General features: G+C 45.7%; 2 protein-coding genes across 22 annotated transcripts in view; both read right to left on the reverse strand.

The window, feature by feature from the left end:
• LOC307085298 (uncharacterized protein) overlaps positions 1-18517 on the reverse strand; it is a 196059-nt gene that overhangs the window by 104030 nt on the left and 73512 nt on the right. For all 21 annotated transcript variants that reach the window (XM_079750037.1, XM_079750041.1, XM_079750029.1 and 18 more), the window contains 9 exons: positions 18168-18341; positions 17328-17501; positions 15967-16140; positions 14639-14812; positions 13983-14156; positions 12614-12787; positions 11709-11882; positions 11054-11227; positions 9806-9979 (listed from right to left, as the gene is read on the reverse strand). In XM_079750037.1, coding sequence (XP_079606163.1) covers positions 9806-9979; positions 11054-11227; positions 11709-11882; positions 12614-12787; positions 13983-14156; positions 14639-14812; positions 15967-16140; positions 17328-17501; positions 18168-18341 — 1566 coding nt within the window. The remainder of the gene's footprint in view (positions 1-9805; positions 9980-11053; positions 11228-11708; positions 11883-12613; positions 12788-13982; positions 14157-14638; positions 14813-15966; positions 16141-17327; positions 17502-18167; positions 18342-18517) is intronic.
• Positions 6917-9562, reverse strand: LOC307085310 (neoverrucotoxin subunit beta-like). Its single transcript, XM_079750065.1, has one exon. It carries the CDS (start codon positions 8257-8259, stop codon positions 7672-7674), a length of 588 nt encoding a protein of 195 aa, XP_079606191.1. The 5' UTR covers positions 8260-9562; the 3' UTR covers positions 6917-7671.

Consider the following 18517-nt stretch of genomic DNA (forward strand, 5'->3'; position numbering starts at 1 on the left):
GTCGAGGATGGGACAGAAAGTACGTTTTCACGTTTTGCCAGTGAAGGACAATCAGTGTTGCACACTAGCCCTGCGGGCGACGAACAACCCCACAATTGGAGAAGACGGAAATTATCCTTGTTGAGAAGGATGGAAATTATAAAAGGAAAAACGATGTGCAGTCTCCGTTTCAAACTGGAGGATAATGATATAAATCTTTTCAGCATGATGAGGCACGCCCTCAAACCAACAGCCGTTCCGTCCGTCTTCGCTGTGGGCCCGTTCCCAGATGACAAGCTGGCCGGGGCTTCTAATGCACCCCCCTCAGCAAAACGCACTCGCCTACAGGTGAGACTGTCGTAATATTCTACTACATTTCTGTTTACAAAGTACACAATAATAGAGAGACGCCGAGATCGTTTATTGGCCTGTGGAATGTGCCACCGCGACCACTGACATACCATGGCATATGCCGCTCAGGAACAGTACCTGCCGTTCCCAACAATGGTATATGACACCAGCACGCCCTGCCTCCTCCCTATAATATCGCAATCATAATATCACGACAAGTATTGCCGTAAATGTAAAGCTATATATATTTGGTCTTTATTGACACTATATCACAACATAACGCCGTAAATAAAGGGATTTGTACGTTTCTCTGGTCCGTTCTGTTTTTAGGATATGTGCGATCTGTTTGTTGTTGCTTTTGAAATGACAGATGCTTTTGAAAACAGCCGGACTTGCTCCGGTGACGCTAGTTAGCCTAGCCACCTAAGCAGGTCTGACTAATCGATAACAGAGATTTAGAGCTATGACTACAGAGGCAGGTCCCTATATCTACCAGGGGGTGGCACTGTAGCCTATGGCTAGACATTCATCAAATTCTTCACTCTTGTTTTATCAAGGTGTCGTAGTAGCATAGTAGCATAGCCATAGTAGCTAACCCTATATATAGCCTATATAGCATATAGGCCAACCGTTTTTCCGCTGCCATGCCCATTATGTTAATGGCAAGGACCTTCTCTCAGAATACGGTTACTGTTACGGCCCAGCTCTAACGGGGAAAGGGAATCAGCATAGAGCCAGACGGAGTAGGTAAAATCTAAAATATTTATTACCAGGGAGTTGTGAATGTACTCTTTCAGACACATTTCCTGGAAAAGATTTTATTCTGTTCAATACGGTTTGTGACCAATAATCTAAAGAAAATATGAAATTCAGCAACCTGTACCTTAGTTTCTCCGTGAGAAAAACGTTTGCTGCCCCATGTAGTATTGAAAATGTAAAAGCAAAAAAGCAGGGATAGTAAGATCCGTTGAAGGAAGAGATTCACCAAAACCCAAGTGTTCAGAACCGAGTCAGAACATTAAGAGGTTCCAAAGGTTCAGAGTAAAGATTGAGCTGCTGGGTTCCTCAGTGTGGAAGACAAATGAGGATAGAGACTTCAAGGGCAGCTAACTACGTGTAAAGCCTTCATGATAGTCCCAACGCTCCGTCAGGGCGGGGCCTCCACCCGAACAACCTAAACTGGTGAAGTGCTAAGATAAGACAGAGCAAAGGTTGGAGGGAGTCCATATAAAGCTATAAACCACCAGGTCCCAGTAATGATGTTGGAGGTTAAAACAGTGGAACTAAAATTACATCACGGCTATAAAGTTCTGTTATAAAGTTCCCTGGTGACCTCTCTCCTCCTCATCTTCCTCCTCCTCCTCCTCCCTAATTTAAATGTTGTCTACCTTTCTCTCTCTCCCCTTCTATCTCCCCCTTTCTCCTTCCTAACTCACCCTTCTCCTGCTGCAGCCTCTCCCTGGTGACCTCTCTCCTCCTCCTCTCCTCCTCCTTCTGGGTGGGGGGGGGGTGTCGGCCGGGCCCGGCCCCCCAGGGTGGGGCTCCAGTCCAGGGTGGAGACGCAGCAGACGTAGTGGTCCCTCCAGGCCCCTCCCTCCCTCCCTCGACCCGGGGGAGTAAGGGAGGAACCACCCCCGACGAATACAGCGGCCGGACCACTGGGTGTCCTACAGGGGGGAGGGAGGGGAGAGAGAGAGAGAGAGAGAGAGAGAGAGAGAGAGAGAAAGAGGGGTCAAAGGTCAGTCCCTGCAGAGCCTGAGGGGTCAGGGGTCAAAGGTTAAACCCTTAGGAATCTAGGGGACAGAGGTTCTAGAGGTCAAAGGTTATTCCCTGATGAATCCAGGCCCTGGGGTTCAGGAGGTCAAATGTAAGTCCCTGCAGACCCTGGGGGTCAGAGGGCAAAGGTTAGTCCCTGATGAATCTAGTCCAAGAGGTCCCGGAGGTCAAAGGTTAATCTCTAGACACCCTGGGGCTCAGAGGTCAAAGGTCAATCCCTTACGAATCTAGACCCTGGTAGTCAGAGGTTAATCCCTGCGGGTCAGAAGGTCAAAGGTCAGAGGTCCTAGAGGTCAAAGGTCAATCATTGATGAAACTTGATCAATAGGTCAAAGGTTAGTGCCTGATGAATCCAGGCCCAGAGGTTGAAAGTCAGAGGTTAATCCCAGCAGGAGCTAAAGTTCAGTCAGAGTTCAAAGGTCGTCCATATATACTCACTCTCTCTCTCTCTCTCTCTCTCTCTCTCTCTCTCTCTCTCTCCCTCTCATGAAGGTGAGGGTCAAGGTCAATATGGCGGCTGAAGTTGAAAGCCGCAGACCTCCTCGGCTCAGGCCCGTTTCGTCATTCCTCTCCTCACTGTTTCCATCAAGCTATCCGTTCACCAACTCCAGTGCACTGAGGCCTTCAACAACTTTGTGAGAGACAGCATAGAGGAGGTGGACCCCCGATGCAGTTACCTCAAACAACGGTCTCTCCTTCAATTCCAGACGACCCAGGACAGCGTCCATCGGGCTCCGGGGATGGCGGGGGACGGCGGGGGCCATGCTGGGCGACTGGCTGAGGCAGATGGATTATAGTTGGGACCCCAGTCCAAAGCCACTAGACCATAACCTCCAGCTCCCCCTCTGCTAACCATAACCCTAACCCTAACCTAACCTTAACCCTAACCATAACCCTAACCCTAACGTAACCCTAACCCTAACCCTAACCCTAACGTAACCCTAACCCTAACCCTAACCCTAACGTAACCCTAACCCTAACCCTAACCCTAACCCTAACGTAACCCTAACCCTAACCCTAACCCTAACCCTAACGTAACCCTAACCCTAACCCTAACCCTAACCCTAACGTAACCCTAACCCTAATGTAACCCTAACCCTAACCCTAACCCTAACGTAACCCTAACCCTAACCCTAACCCTAACCCTAACGTAACCCTAACCCTAACCCTAACGTAACCCTAACCCTAACCCTAACCCTAACGTAACCCTAACCCTAACCCTAACCTCTAGCTCCCCCTCTCCTAACCCTAACCCTCACCTCTCCCTTCCACCCGGAGATTCTTTTTTTCCCATTATCATCTTCATTTCATTCAATTTCGCATAAAATATTTCTTTTGATTATAGTTTTTTTTGTTGTAAGGTTGCAAAAGTTACAGGTACATCTTTAGTTGCTTGTGCCTGTGCCTAACTTCCCTTGCACCACCAGATGACGTCAAGGGACTGATCCTCTATCCCTAACCTAAGCCTAACCCTAACCCCACCCTGACCCTAACCCTAACCCCACCCTGACCCTAACCCTAACCCTAACCCTAACCCTCACCCTCACCCTGACCCTGACCCTAACCCTAACCCTCACCTGTGAGTGTTACCTTACCTAGCATCTGAAGAAGTTGTTGAAAAGTCAGGAACCTCCCTTTTTCCAAGGGCAATCCTTTTACCCTATTGGGGGTTTTATTCCTTTTGTTGCTTTCTTAAGAAGCTAGTCGAGCTAAGTGACCACCCAACAAATACCTTCGCCGGGCCAAGTTGTTTAATGTTTTTATCTTTTTATTCCTTTTAGTATTCTTTCGTAAGCTCTTAACTGGGGTGTTTTAAGTAGGGCATGTGAACCAGCTCCCAGGAGACCTCCAGAACACAGCAGGACCACAGAAAAACTCTTCCCTGTTGGTTGGAGAAGCCAATCACGGGCCCCCACTGAGCTCCAGCAGGCCTCCGGAAAAGGGCCCCCGGACTATCACCACCTGGGGGACACAAACGGAGGCAGAGACTCACCAATCCATACTAAGGACCCTCCACTCACCACCCCCCATTGCTGGGGGGGAGCCCACTTCTAACTCCCCTGGTTTAACCTGTTTTTATCACCAGATCCACTCTTCTCTTCTGCTTTGATTCATCGGATTGTTTTTATCCATTTTTATTTCGCTCTTGCCTGACTTTCTATTCTTGTTTGGTCCCCATGTTCCACCAGGGATCTAGATTTGCGCCCCTGTCGAACTCTAGTGGAGACACACACACACACACACACACACACACACACACACACACACGCACACGCACACGCACACACACACACACACACACACAGACAACAAGCCCCCAACACACACCCCCTACCTCCACTCACCCACATCACCAAGACATACTTTAAAACGATACGAGCAGTTCACCACCAAGCAGTCATCCCCCCATCACCACCAGCACCCCCCCATCAGGGAGGGGGAGACAGGGGAACACATGAGCAGAGTCCATTAAACCTGCCCCCCCCCCCATACCTTCCACAGGGTGGAGCAGAACACGGACGACTGGCTGAAGCAGAACCTGCTTGTTCTACAACAGCCCCCCACCTCACTTTAACCCCCCTCCTTCTAATAACGCCCCCCCCCCGGTACTTCCCTTAGCCCCCACCTTAGACCTCCCGGCCGGCAGAACGGTCCCCACGGGGCCCAGGTCCTCAACACGGCCCCCCACCTCACTTTAACCCCCACCTTAATATATTAATTAATATATACACCTCCACACACACATTAACACACATCGGCTCAGCCACAATATATTAATTAATATATACACCTCCACACACACACATTAACACACATCGGCTCAGCCACAATATATTAATTAAGATATACACCTCCACACACACATTAACACACATCGGCTCAGCCACAATATATTAATTAAGATATACACCTCCACACACACATTAACACACATCGGCTCAGCCACAATATATTAATTAAGATATACACCTCCACACACACATTAACACACATCGGCTCAGCCACATAGTTCCCTGGTCTCCCCCTCAATAGAATTAGATCTCAGTCCACCCCCCACTCACTCTGTTCCTCCCCCTCCTGTAATTAATTAATTCGGCCACGTTAAGTCCCCTCACCGTCACTCCCGAGCGCCGACGGCCGAGTGTAACCACCGACCCGAAGCCTCGACCAAATAAGACGATATTCAAAATGACCAGGCACGATCCTACGGGCCGTGAAGTTAGGGATTGGACTATTTGATCCATCCAGCCCGTAGTGATCATCGGTGACTCAAACTTGAGTCGGATCCCTCCCCACACACACATAGATGTCAAAATTGATAGTTATCTCGGCGCCAAATACCAACACATCACACAGGTCTTAGATAAAAATCCAAGATCCACACCAAGATTGTGGTGCTCTCTCTGTGCATCAACCATAGGGACAACCTGTTGGAGTCCGCCCGCCAGGGCCCCCACAACAACCTCACCGGCCCTGGGGCCCTGCTCCCTCTGGGTTCCCCCTGGGGCCCTCACCGGCCCTGGCAGCGAGGCACCTCCTCCTCCTCCTCCTCCTCCTCCTTCTCCCCTTCCTCTTCCTCCTCCTCCTCCTCCTCCTCCTCCTCCTTCTCCTCCTCCTCCTCCTCCTCTTCCTCCTCCTCCTCCTCCTGGCGGTGAGGGCCCCACTCTCTCTCTCCCTCTCTCTCCCTCTCTCTCCCCCCCCTCTCTCTCTCTCCCCCCCTCCTCTCTCTCTCTCTCCCCCCCTCTCTCTCTCTCTCTGTCTCCCCCCCCCTCTCTCTCTCTCTCTCTCTCTCTCTCTCTCTCTTATACTACTATGTTCAGTGTGTCTTCAATCATCCCCTTGAACTTCTCAATATGTTATATATATATGGTTGGAGGTCCTCCACCCCCCCGCTGAGAAGAGTGAGACTCCCCCCACCCATCTACGAGGCTAGACACACACACACACAAACTCACATAGACACAAACACACACACAAACACACACACACACACACACACACACTTACATAAACACACACACACAATAACACGCACGTACACACACACAGTCTTAGCATGTCAAGATGTAACCACCGTCATGGCCTCCCCAGTGTCTAACATTGTGCTGTTTGACTCAACATGGCCGCTCTGACGGCTGCACACTCAAACGCTTCACTCTGTTCCTACTGCTTGAAGCCCGCGCCTTGGAAGACGGTTCATTATTTAACAAATTAGCATTGTTCATTTTTGGTATTTAACACCCACACAAACACACACACAAACGCACACACACACACAGTTCTGGGAAGTCTAATTCAGTCACTGTGGTGAAAGGATGAATTAGGTTGTACAAACGTACCTTGAAGGAACCTTTCATTATGTGTTCATTTAGTGGGGTTGGGTTGGTGTTGGGTCTCTTTCTCTTTACGCTGCTTGTTGTGGTGTGTGTTGAGCACCAAAGGCTCTTCAACCATTCAAACACCTCCACCACACACACACACCGAACACACACACACACACACACACCGAACACACACGCACACAGGAGACGGCGGGGGGGAGAGACGGGGGGGGGGGGGGGGGGGGGAGAGGGAGACGGGAGGGGAGAAAGAGAGACAGACAGTGCGTCCGGCCGTCTGTCTGTGGTTTTTTTCGACAACCGACACAAGAGACACTGAGGCCCCCCCCCCCCCCAACAAAAACCCAGGGAGGAAAAACATTTTTTGGTTTATTTATAAGATCTGATTAATATATTATTATTATTATTATTATTATTAAGGCACTTACAGAAGAATTATTTACTATTAAAACGAGAAATCATCGGCTGAACACAGGAGAACATTCAGTGGGATCCACTGAGTTGTTTATTGCAATTATGCTTCATTAACAAATACAACAGAAAAATAGTCCCTTACATGTACACAATAAATACGAGGACTAAAACAATAGAAGCAGCAGACTTTACAAATCATCAACAGGTGTGCACATATCTTTAATAACTGAACATGTTCTGCGGCCGTTTGGTTCCCATCAGAACACAAAAAAATCAAGATTCGGTTTAAAATAATTTACAACATGCAACATTATCCCACAGACCTCTTGGTTATTATTAATAAAATATGAAATCTAGTTTAAATCAAGTTGTAAAACAGGATTATGACAAAAATGATGATATCAGAGCCCTTAAGACCAAAACTGGTGACGTCTGAAAATATACAAAGATTTACCATCAATAGGTATTTTATATACATTTCAAATAATAAATGTGCTTCTCTAACTATGGGAGATCTTAAAAGTCTTTTCATGGTTTATCATACTATACTGACTGATTGCCACAGAGACACTGAGTCATCAGTCCTCTGTGTGTTTTTGTGCATGTGTGTTTGTGTGTGTGTGTTTTTGTGTACGTGTTTTTGTGTGTGTGTGTCTGTGTGTGTATGTGTGTTTTTGAGTGTGTGTGTGTGTGTGTATTTACATACATACACACACACGTTTTTCTTTTTTCTACAACCGACACAGAGTCGCTGAGGACCCCCCCAGGGAGGAGAGGTCCTCCACCCCAAGGACCCCACTGAGGACCCCCCCTACCGCTGAGGGATCACAGAGACGCTGCCCCCCCGTACTCCAACCCCAAGGAGGAGGTCCTCCTGGGTGAAGGAGGACCAGAAGGTGTGGAGGTGTGTCAGTGTGTCTGAGGACCCTCCTCCACCTGGGGACACTCTGTAGAAGGACAGAGAGCCAGCAGGCCGGTCCAGATACACTCCTACTCTGGTGGAGCCAGCGGGGGGGAGACGGAGGTCTGTTCCTCTACCGTTGTACCAGGCAGAGTAACCATCATCATCACAATAAAGACTCCAGGACTTGTTGTTCTCTCCAAGCCCGCTGTCAGGACCCGCTCCTCTCCTTGTGATTCCTCTGTATGTCACTCCTATAACAACATCTCTTTTCCTCTCTACCTCCCAGTAACAGCGGCCAGTCAGAGCCTCTCTACCCAACACCTGGGGCCGAGAGTCAAATCTTTTTGGGTGGTCAGGATACGACTGGTCCTCTCTAACCCGCGTCACCTTCCTGTTGTCCTCAGACAGAGAGAGTTGTCTGTGGGCCGTGTTGGGGTCCAGTGTGAGTTCACAGGCATCTGAGGGAGAACCAGACATGATGAGCAGCTGAACCATTCTTTATCCTCATCACCATCATCATCATCATCATCACTAGTACTGTTCTCGGTGAGTGGCTGTCCCAATCAAAACATTGAAACGAGGACAAACGTATAAAGTGCATTTACTCCCTCAGTATTTACCTCACATTAACATATCATATATCAAAATGTTCGGTATGATAAGCTTATTATACCCATGAAATATCTAAATGACATTTGTAATATCTTCCAAGATATTCCACTTTTGGGTTTCCCAATACACATACATGGCCCTCAACCTCCAAAGGGACACCTGTGTAAAGAACAGACTGAAGGAGCTGAGCTCACATACAGGCTGGAGATGGACTGATGAACCATAGAACTGGTTCATTTATTATAGACATGTACTCAGACATACACCTGCTCACCTACACATACATATACACATCACTGGGGGCACTTGGCTAGGATTCGTATGTATATCATCATACATACACAGACAGGCTGGAAATTAACTGTCAAAACTTGTATGTATACTATGCATGTATGTATACTATGTACGTATTGTGACATAATTCACACATTCTAACAGGCCACATATGCCCTTGCCAATTAAAGAGGCTTCTCTCTCATCTTAGGGAGGGATCCTGAGCCTAGGGAGGCGTCCAGCTCATACAGGAAGCCATTCATCATGTGTCAATTCTAAAGATACGAGCGGTCAAGATGTTGGAGAGACCCAGACGCTCAAGGCCACAAAAACAAGAGTAACTCCCGCACATAGCCGCAAGAGATCAGCATAGAGAACACATACGAGTATCCAGGAGGCGGGAGTTCAGCACCATGCTTAGCCAATCAGAGCACATAACTGAGTCCACGCCTGCCCAGTATTAAAGTCCCAACACATAGCCCAGGGGGCAGAACGCTCCAGGTAACGCATCCTTCAGATGCCCTACTAAGTGCATCTCCACGCGTGCCTATACAATTCCCCTCCTTTTGCTTCATAGAGACTAGTCCAAACCTTTACCAAATAAAATGAGTTACAAGCGATCCTTACTCTGCAAACTATTACCAAAAAGAACACAGCAGTATGTATGTAGGTAGGTATGTATGTATGTATGTATGTATGTATGTATGTGTGTATGTGTGTATGTGTGTGTGTGTGTGTGTGTGTGTGTGTCTGTCTGTCTGTCTGTCTGTCTGTCTGTCTGTCTGTCTGTCTGTCTGTCTGTCTGTCTGTCTGTCTGTCTGTCTGTCTGTCTGTCTGTCTGTCTGTCTGTCTGTCTGTCTGTCTGTCTGTATGTCTGTATGTATGTATGTTTGTATATATAATTGTATATGCATAAACTAAAGCGACACTTACATCTCTGTGGAACTGGTTTCAGCCTCCACACTCCACCGTGCTCCACACTGGGGGGGAAACAAAGTGAGAGCAGCATGTTGAAACATTCACCTTCATCATCTGCCGTCTCATCACGTTCTATACAACATGAGTGACAGCTGCCCCTTCAAACCACTTCATCTAGCAGCGGCTTGAATCCTCATAGGAGACTTTGTCCCTGAGTGGTGAGCTGTCCTCTCCATACCTGAGAGTGTCCAGTCTCCAGCGTGGATCCTCCAGTCCAGCAGAGAGCAGCGCAGCTCCAGAGTCTCCTGGGTGATTGTAGCTCAGGTCCAGCTCTCTCAGATGGGAGGGGTTGGAGCTCAGAGCTGAGGCCAGAGAAGCACAGCCTTCCTGTGTGATTAGGCAGAAAGACAAGCTACACACACACACACACACACACACACACACACACACACACACACACTTTATTATATTTATTCTGGTTGAGAGCAGTTAGCATACTAAAATAACCACATTTATAAAGTGTATTCATTCCATTTGGAGGACAAGGAGAACAGGAAGAGGAAGTGGGGAGATGGCATCATCACAGACATCAGAACTTCCTTCACTTGGATGTGAAACAGGATCATAAACAAATGCTGCTTTCTCAATAGCTACAACTCAATGAGATATTGTTTGGTTAGAGTCAGGAGAAGTCTGCTGTGTTTGGTACGCTGAGACCGTTTCTTCACAGGTTCTAACATTGTGTAGAACCAGGGAGAGTTTTGTCAGCAGGCAAAAGAGCAACAGAAATGCATCGGACATGAGCAGCACCACACCAAACTAATGTGAAGTTAATAAAGTCTATCTTTAATGTTCGATATGATTCACTTTACAACGGCCAGTGATTTTCTGTGGTGAGGTGTACATTATATTGAGATCACAGCACGGCTAAAGCCTCATCCCCATGTCTACGCTTATGACAACTCCTCAGCTCACGTCAGCTGACCAGAGTTACATAACATATAACAAACATAACATAATAGTAGTTAACAGGTCAACCCCTTATGGAAGAAATTAACGATTACATTTTTATGGCAAACAATGATTATTATTAGGCCTATATATCTAATAGTAGAAAGCATCTAAAACACCTCCAAGCCTTAACACAGCGCCAGAGAGTCTGGGGTCAAGGCGTGCTGACCTCAACGTGGTGTTTGAGATTAGTTGTTGACCACATGCTTAAAGGAATTTACGACTGACCGGCCGTGGGCGGACATCTCATATGGGAAACAGCTTTGTTTGTGAGTTAGTCTTAGTTAGTTGAAGTGACAGAACTCTTGTTATTTTCTATCACACCCTAACCCTCACATCAGCTGGCCAGAGTTACATAACATATAACATGCATACCGTTTTGTAAGTTCTTTTTCGATAACGGTCCAACTAGTCGTGGACCATCCCAACATATTAAACAACCCCAAGACCCAGTATGAAGAGGCTGAAAACTGACCTGAGAGTTTCCAGTGTACAGTGTGGACTCCCCAGTCCAGCAGAGAGCAGCTTCACTCCTGAATCCTGCAGATCATTGGTACTCAGGTCCAGCTCTCTCAGACTAGAGGAGTTGGAGCTGAGAACTGAGGCCAGAGCTTCACAGCATCTCTCTGACAGATCACAGCCCTTCAGCCTTCACACAAAATAAAGAGAACATGTTAGGAACTGTGATTAAAATAAAATACAGCTTCAACTTATTACATAATGAAGAAATTGAGGTTATTCAAATTGGGTGTAAAATGTATAACAATAAGATAGTTGTTTTGCAGTGTTTGAAAAGTTGTTTTGTATATTAATATTACTTTTAGTTGCAATATTATGTATATTATGCATTGTATTGTAATACATGTTATCAGTTAATCTAAAGCGATACTTTGTATGTAATTAGAAGTTTTATTCCAATATTATATAAATTGTTTGTGAGGAGAATAAACATCATAGCGATCAGGAAAACACTTTGCGAGCACGAGAACTAAGACATTATTTGTTCACTTGGGGATGTCAGTTGTGTGCTGCTTCACTTTACGTGCACACTTTTATGGATGTAAATCTGTTAAATGTCTTCTAATATTGAACCTTATGGTGTAGCTGTTTGACCATTGGGTAAAACTGACCTGAGAGTTTCCAGTGTACAGTGTGGACTCCCCAGTCCAGCAGAGAGCAGCTTCACTCCTGAATCCTGCAGATCATTGGTACTCAGGTCCAGCTCTCTCAGACTAGAGGAGTTGGAGGTCAGAACTGAGGCCAGAGCTTCACAGCATCTCTCTGACAGATGACAGCCCTTCAGCCTTCACACAAAATAAAGAGGACAGGTTAGGAACTGTGATTAAAGTAACATATATCTCCAACTTATTACATAATGAAGAAATTGTGGTTATTCAATATTGGGTCTAAAATGTATAACTATATGAAAGTTTTTGTGAAGGGGCGACAGTAGCTCAGGAGGAAGAGCGGGTTGCCTGGTAACCTGAAGGTTGCTGGATAAAATCCCCGGTTCCTCCTAGCTGAGTGTTGAGGTGTGCTTGAGCAAGGCACCTAACCCTAACTGCTCCCGACGAGCTGGCTGTCGCCTTGCATGGTTGACTCCGCCGTGTGTGTGTGTGTGTGTGTGTGTGTGTGTGTGTGTGTGTGTGTGTGTGTGTGTGTGTGTGGCAATATTGAAAAGCGCTTTGGGTGGCCAATGGTTAGAAAAGCGCTATATAAATGCAGTCCATTTAAATTTGTTTTGCAGTGTTTGAAAATCGTTTTGTATATTAATATTACTTTTTGTTGCAGTATTATGTATATTATGTATTGTAATACATGATATTAGTTCATCTAAAGCGATGTTTTGTATATAATTATAAGTTTTATTCCAATATTATGTATATTGTGTTTTGAGGAGAATAAATATCATAGCGATCAGGAAAACACTTTGCGAGCACGAGCACTAAGACAGCATTTGTGCACTTGGGGGTGTTAAATGTCTTCTGATATTGAACCTTGTGGTGTAACTGTTTGACCATTGGGTAAAACTGACCTGAGAGTTTCCAGTGTACAGTGTGGACTCCCCAGTCCAGCAGAGAGCAGCTTCACTCCTGAATCCTGCAGATCATTGGTACTCAGGTCCAGCTCTCTCAGACTAGAGGAGTTGGAGCTGAGAACTGAGGCCAGAGCTTCACAGCATCTCTCTGACAGATCACAGCCCTTCAGCCTTCACACAAAATAAAGAGAACAGGTTAGCAACTGTGACTAAAATAACTTACATCTTCAACTTCTTACATAAAGAAGAAATTGTGGTTATTCAAATTGGGTGTAAAATGTATAACAATGAGATAGTTGTTTTGCAGCGTTTGAAAAGTTATTTTGTATATTAACATCACTTTTTGTTGCAGTATTATGCATATTATGTATTGTATTGTTATCAGTTAATCTAAAGCAATGTTTTGTATATAATTAGAAGTTTTATTCCGATATTATGTATATTGCGTTTTGAGGAGAATAAACATCAGAGCTTTCAGGAAAACACTTTGCGAGCACGAGAACTAAAGGTACGGCCACACTGAACGCATTACGTGTGTAAGATTAGGCCTAACCTGCCGCTTAATCATTGTTTGTCACAAAAGTGGTTCACCGCGCCTTACGTGCCTAAGAAGCTATATGAGCCCGGCCAAAACTTATTTTCCCCCGCTACTTTTCTTTTGCTCCACAAACATGGCTGAGATCACCACCATCGTTGTGCTGTATTTGTTGTGGGAGTTCGAGGAGAGTAGGAAACCCAAACGCCGTCGTGTTTGGGTGCATGACATCCTCCGTAGGCCCTCACAGCTGGGTGAGTTTCACCACCTCCTCCAGGAACTCCGCCTGGATGACGGCCGGTTCCAGCGGTATTTTGGGTTGACTGGGGCCATGTTCGATGACCTGCTAGCCCGGGTTGGTGCCAGGATGTCCTGTCAGGACACCAACTACAGGCGCTCCATATCAGCTGCGGAGCGCCTGTCCTCCGTCTCTCTGCCAGTGACGTCGGGTCACGGTCAACACTGATTGGCTATCGCGGCTAAGCGTCACGCGTAGGAGCGTAAAAAAATAAATTTTTTGAACTCCGCGCGTAGGTGCGTTGGGCGTGTTATTTAGGTACGTAAAACGCGACTATCGCGCTGCTTTAGCGCGTGTAACGCACCTACGCGCCCAAACCAATGGTTCCCTATGCAAAAATGTGGATTTTCTACGCCTCTAACGCGCGCAATGCGTTCAGTGTGGCCATACCTTTAGACAGCATTTGGGCGCTTGGGGTTGTCAGTTGCGTGCTGCTTTACTTTATGTGCGCACCTTTATGGATGTAAATCTGTTCAATGTCTTCTGATATTGAACCTTGGTGTGTAACTGTTTGACCATTGGGTAAAGCTGACCTGAGAGTTTCCAGTGTACAATGTGGACTCCCCAGTCCAGCAGAGAGCAGCTTCACTCCTGAATCCTTCAGATCATTGCTACTCAGGTCCAGCTCTCTCAGACTAGAGGAGTTGGAGCTGAGAACTGAGGCCAGAGCTTCACAGCATCTCTCTGACAGATCACAGCCCTTCAGCCTTCACACAAAATAAAGAGAACAGGTTAGGAACTGTGATTAAAATAACTTACATCTTCAACTTATTACATAATGAAGAAATTGTGGTTATTCAAATTGGGTATAAAATGTAAAACAATAAGATAGTTGTTTTGCAGTGTTTGAAAAGTCGTTTTGTATATTGATATAACTTTTTGTTGCAGTATTATGTATATTATGCATTGTATTGTAATACATGTTATCAGTTAATCTAAAGCAATATTTTGTATGTAATTAGAAGTTTTATTCCAATATTATGTATATTGTGTTGTGAGGAGAATAAACATCATAGCAATCTGGAAAACACTTTGGGAGCACGAGAACTTAGACATTATTTATGCGCTTGGGGGTGTCAGTTGCGTGCTGCTTCACTTTACGTGCACACTTTTATGGATGTAAATTTGTTGAATGCCTTCTGATATTGAACCTTGTGGTGTAACTGTTTGACCATTGGGTAAAACTGACCTGAGAGTTTCCAGTGTACAGTGTGGACTCCCCAGTCCAGCAGAGAGCAGCTTCACTCCTGAATCCTGCAGATCATTGGTACTCAGGTCCAGCTCTCTCAGACTAGAGGAGTTGGAGCTGAGAACTGAGGCCAGAGCTTCACAGCATCTCTCTGACAGATCACAGCCCTTCAGCCTTCACACAAAATAAAGAGGACAGGTTAGGAACTGTGATTAAAATAACTTACATCTTGTACTTATTACATAATGAAGAAATTGTGGTTATTCAAATTGGGTTTAAAATGTATAACAATAAGATAGTTGTTTGGCAGCGTTTGAAAAGTCGTTTTGTGTATTAATATTACTTTTTGTTGCAGTATTATGTATATTATGTATTGATATGTTATCAGTTAATCTAAAGCGATGTTTTGTATATAATTAGAAGTTTCATTCCATCGTTATGTATAGTGTGTTGTCAGGAGAATAAACATCAAAGCAATCAGGAAAACACTTTGCTAGCACGCAAACTAAAGGTACGGCCACACTGAACGCGTTACGCGCGTAGGATTAGGCCTAACCTGCCGCTTCATCATTGTGTTTCACAAAAATGGTTCAACACGCCTAACGCACCTACGATGCTAGATGAGCCCGCCCAAAACTTATTTTCCCCGGATACTTTTCTTTTGCTCCACAAACATGGCAGAGATCACCTCCATCGCTGCGCTGTATTTGTTGTGGGAGTTCGAGGAGAGTAGGAAACCCAAACGCCGTCGTGTTTGGGTGCATGACATCCTCCGTAGGCGCTCACAGCTGGGTGAGTTTCACCACCTCCTCCAGGAACTCCGCCTGGATGACGGCCGGTTCCAGCGGTATTTTGGGTTGACTGGGGCCATGTTCGATGACCTGCTAGCCCGGGTTGGTGCCAGGATCTCCCGTCAGGACACCAACTACAGGCGCTCCATATCAGCTGCGGAGCGCCTGTCCTCCATCTCTGCGCCAGTGACGTCGGGTCAAGCTCAACGTTGATTGGCTATCACGGCTAAGCGTCACGTGTAGGAGCGTAAAAAGTTCAATTTTTTTTAACTCCGCACGTAGGTACGTTGGCCGTGTAGGTGCGTTGGGCGCGTTATTTAGGTGTGTAAAACGCGTCTGTTTTATTGTGCTGCTTTAGCGCGTGTAACGCATCTACGCGCCTAAACCAAAGTTTCCCTATGCAAAAATGCTGCTTTTCTACGCCTCTAACGTGCGTAACGCGTTCAGTGTGGCCGTACTTTAATGGAAGTAAATCTGTTAAATGTTTTCTGATATTGAACCTTGTGTGTAACTGTTTGACCATTGGGTAAAACTGACCTGAGAGTTTCCAGTGTACAGTGTGGACTCCCCAGTCCAGCAGAGAGCAGCTTCACTCCTGAATCCTGCAGATCATTGGTACTCAGGTCCAGCTCTCTCAGACTAGAGGAGTTGGAGCTGAGAACTGAGGCCAGAGCTTCACAGCATCTCTCTGACAGATCACAGCCCTTCAACCTTCACACAAAATACAGAGAACAGGTTAGGAACTGTGATTAAAATACCTTACATCTTCAACTTATTACATAATGAAGAAATTGTGGTTATTCAAATTGGGTGTAAAATGTATAACAATAGTATAGTTGTTTTGCAGCGTTTGAAAAGTCGTTTTGTATATTAATATTACTTTTTGTTGTAGTATTATGTATATTATGTATTGAAATGTTATCAGTTAATCTAAAGCGATGCTTTGTATATAATTAGAAGTTTTATTCCATCATTATGTATACTGTGTTGTGAGGAGAATAAACATCATAGCGATCAGGAAACCACTTTGCGGGCACGAGAACTAAAGGTACGGCCCCACTGAACGCGTTACGCGAGTATGATTAGGCCTAACCTGCCGGTTCATCATTGTGTATCGCAAAAATGGTTCAACGCGCCTTACACACCTACGCAGCTAGATGAGCCCGGCCAAAACTTATTTTCCCCCGCTACTTTTCTTTTGCTCCACAAACATGGCTGAGATCACCACCATCGCTGCGCTGAATTTTTTGTGGGAGTTCGAGGAGAGTGGGAAACCCGGGTGCATGACATCCTCCGTAGGCGCTCACAGCTGGGTGAGTTTCACCACCTCCTCCAGGAACTCCGCCTGGCTAACGGCCGGTTCCAGCGGTATTTTGGGTTGACTGGGGCCATGTTCGATGACCTGCTAGCCCGGATTGGTGCCAGGATGTCCTGTCAGGACACCAACTACAGGCGCTGCATCAGCTGCGGAGCGCCTGTCCTCCGTCTCTCTGCCAGTGACGTCGGGTCAAGCTCAATGCTGATTGGCTATCGCGGCTAAGCGTCACGCGTAGGAGCGTAAAAAGTTCGATTTTTTGAACTCCGCGCATAGGTGCGTTGGGCACGTTATTTAGGTGCGTAAAACGCGTCTAACGCGCCTAAAGCACTACTTTAGCGCGTGTAACGCATCTACACCCCAAAAACCAATGGTTCCCAATGCAAAAATGTGGATTTTCTACGCCTTTAACGAGCATGAAGTGTTTAGTGTGGCCGTACCTTTAGAAAGCATTTGTGAGCTTGGGGGTGTCAGTTTCGTGCTGCTTCACTTTACGTGCACACTTTTATGGATGTAAATCTGTTAAATGTCTTCTGATATTGCACCATGTGGTGAAACTGTTTGACCATTGGGTAAAACTGACCTGAGAGTTTCCAGTGTACAGTGTGGACTCCCCAGTCCAGCAGAGAGCAGCTTCACTCCTGAATCCTGCAGATCATTGGTACTCAGGTCCAGCTCCCTCAGACTAGAGGAGTTGGAGCTGAGAACTGAGGCCAGAGCTTCACAGCATCTCTCTGACAGATCACAGCCCTTCAGCCTTCACACAAAATAAAGAGGACAGGTTAGGAACTGTGATTAAAATAACTTACATCTTCAACTTATTACAGAAGGAAGAAATTATGTTTATTCAATATTGGCTGTAAAATGTATAACTATATGAAATTTGTTGTGAAGGGGAGGCAGTAGCTCAGGAGGAAGAGCGGGTTGCCTGGTAACCTGAAGGTTGCCGGTTCAATCTCTGGTTCCTCCTAGCTGAGTGTTGAGGTGTGCTTGAGCAAGGCACCTAACCCTAACTGCTCCCGACGAGCTGGCTGTCGCCTTGCATGGTTGACTTCGCCACCGTGTGTGTGTGTGTGTGTGTGTGTGTGTGTGTGTTGTAAAGCGCTCTTGTCTATTAATATTACTTTTTGTTGCAGTATTATGTATTGTAATATATATTATTAATTTATCTAAAGCGATGTTTTGTGTATGATTAGAAGTTTTATTACAATATAATGTATATTGTGTTTTGAGGAGAATAAATATCATAGCGATCAGGAAAACACTTTGCGAGCACGAGAACTAAGACAGCATTTTTGCGCTTAAGGATGTCAGTTGCTTGCCGCTTCACTTTATATGTGCACTTTTATGGATGTAAATCTGTTTAATGTCCTCTGATATTGCACCCTGTGGTGTTATTATTTGACCATTGGGTAAAACGGACCTGAGAGTTTTCAGTGTACAGTGTGGACTCCCCAGTCCAGCAGAGAGCAGCTTCACTCCTGAATCCTTCAGCCGATTCGTACTCAGGTCCAGCTCTCTCAGACTAGAGGAGTTGGAGCTGAGAACTGAGGCCAGAGCTTCACAGCATCTCTCTGACAGATCACAGCCCTTCAGCCTTCACACAAAATAAAGAGAACCGGTTAGGAACTGTGATTAAAATAACATACATCTTTAAGTTATTCAATAATGAAGGAATGATATTAGTTTTACAAAAAAAACTAAATAATTAGATGTATAAATGAATAATCCTTCTACATTCTATTGTTATGAAAATATTCTCTTATGTGTACA

This window comes from Pollachius pollachius (genome assembly GCF_949987615.1).
Source record: "Pollachius pollachius genome assembly, chromosome: 13".
NCBI classification, from domain to species: Eukaryota; Metazoa; Chordata; class Actinopteri; order Gadiformes; family Gadidae; genus Pollachius; species Pollachius pollachius.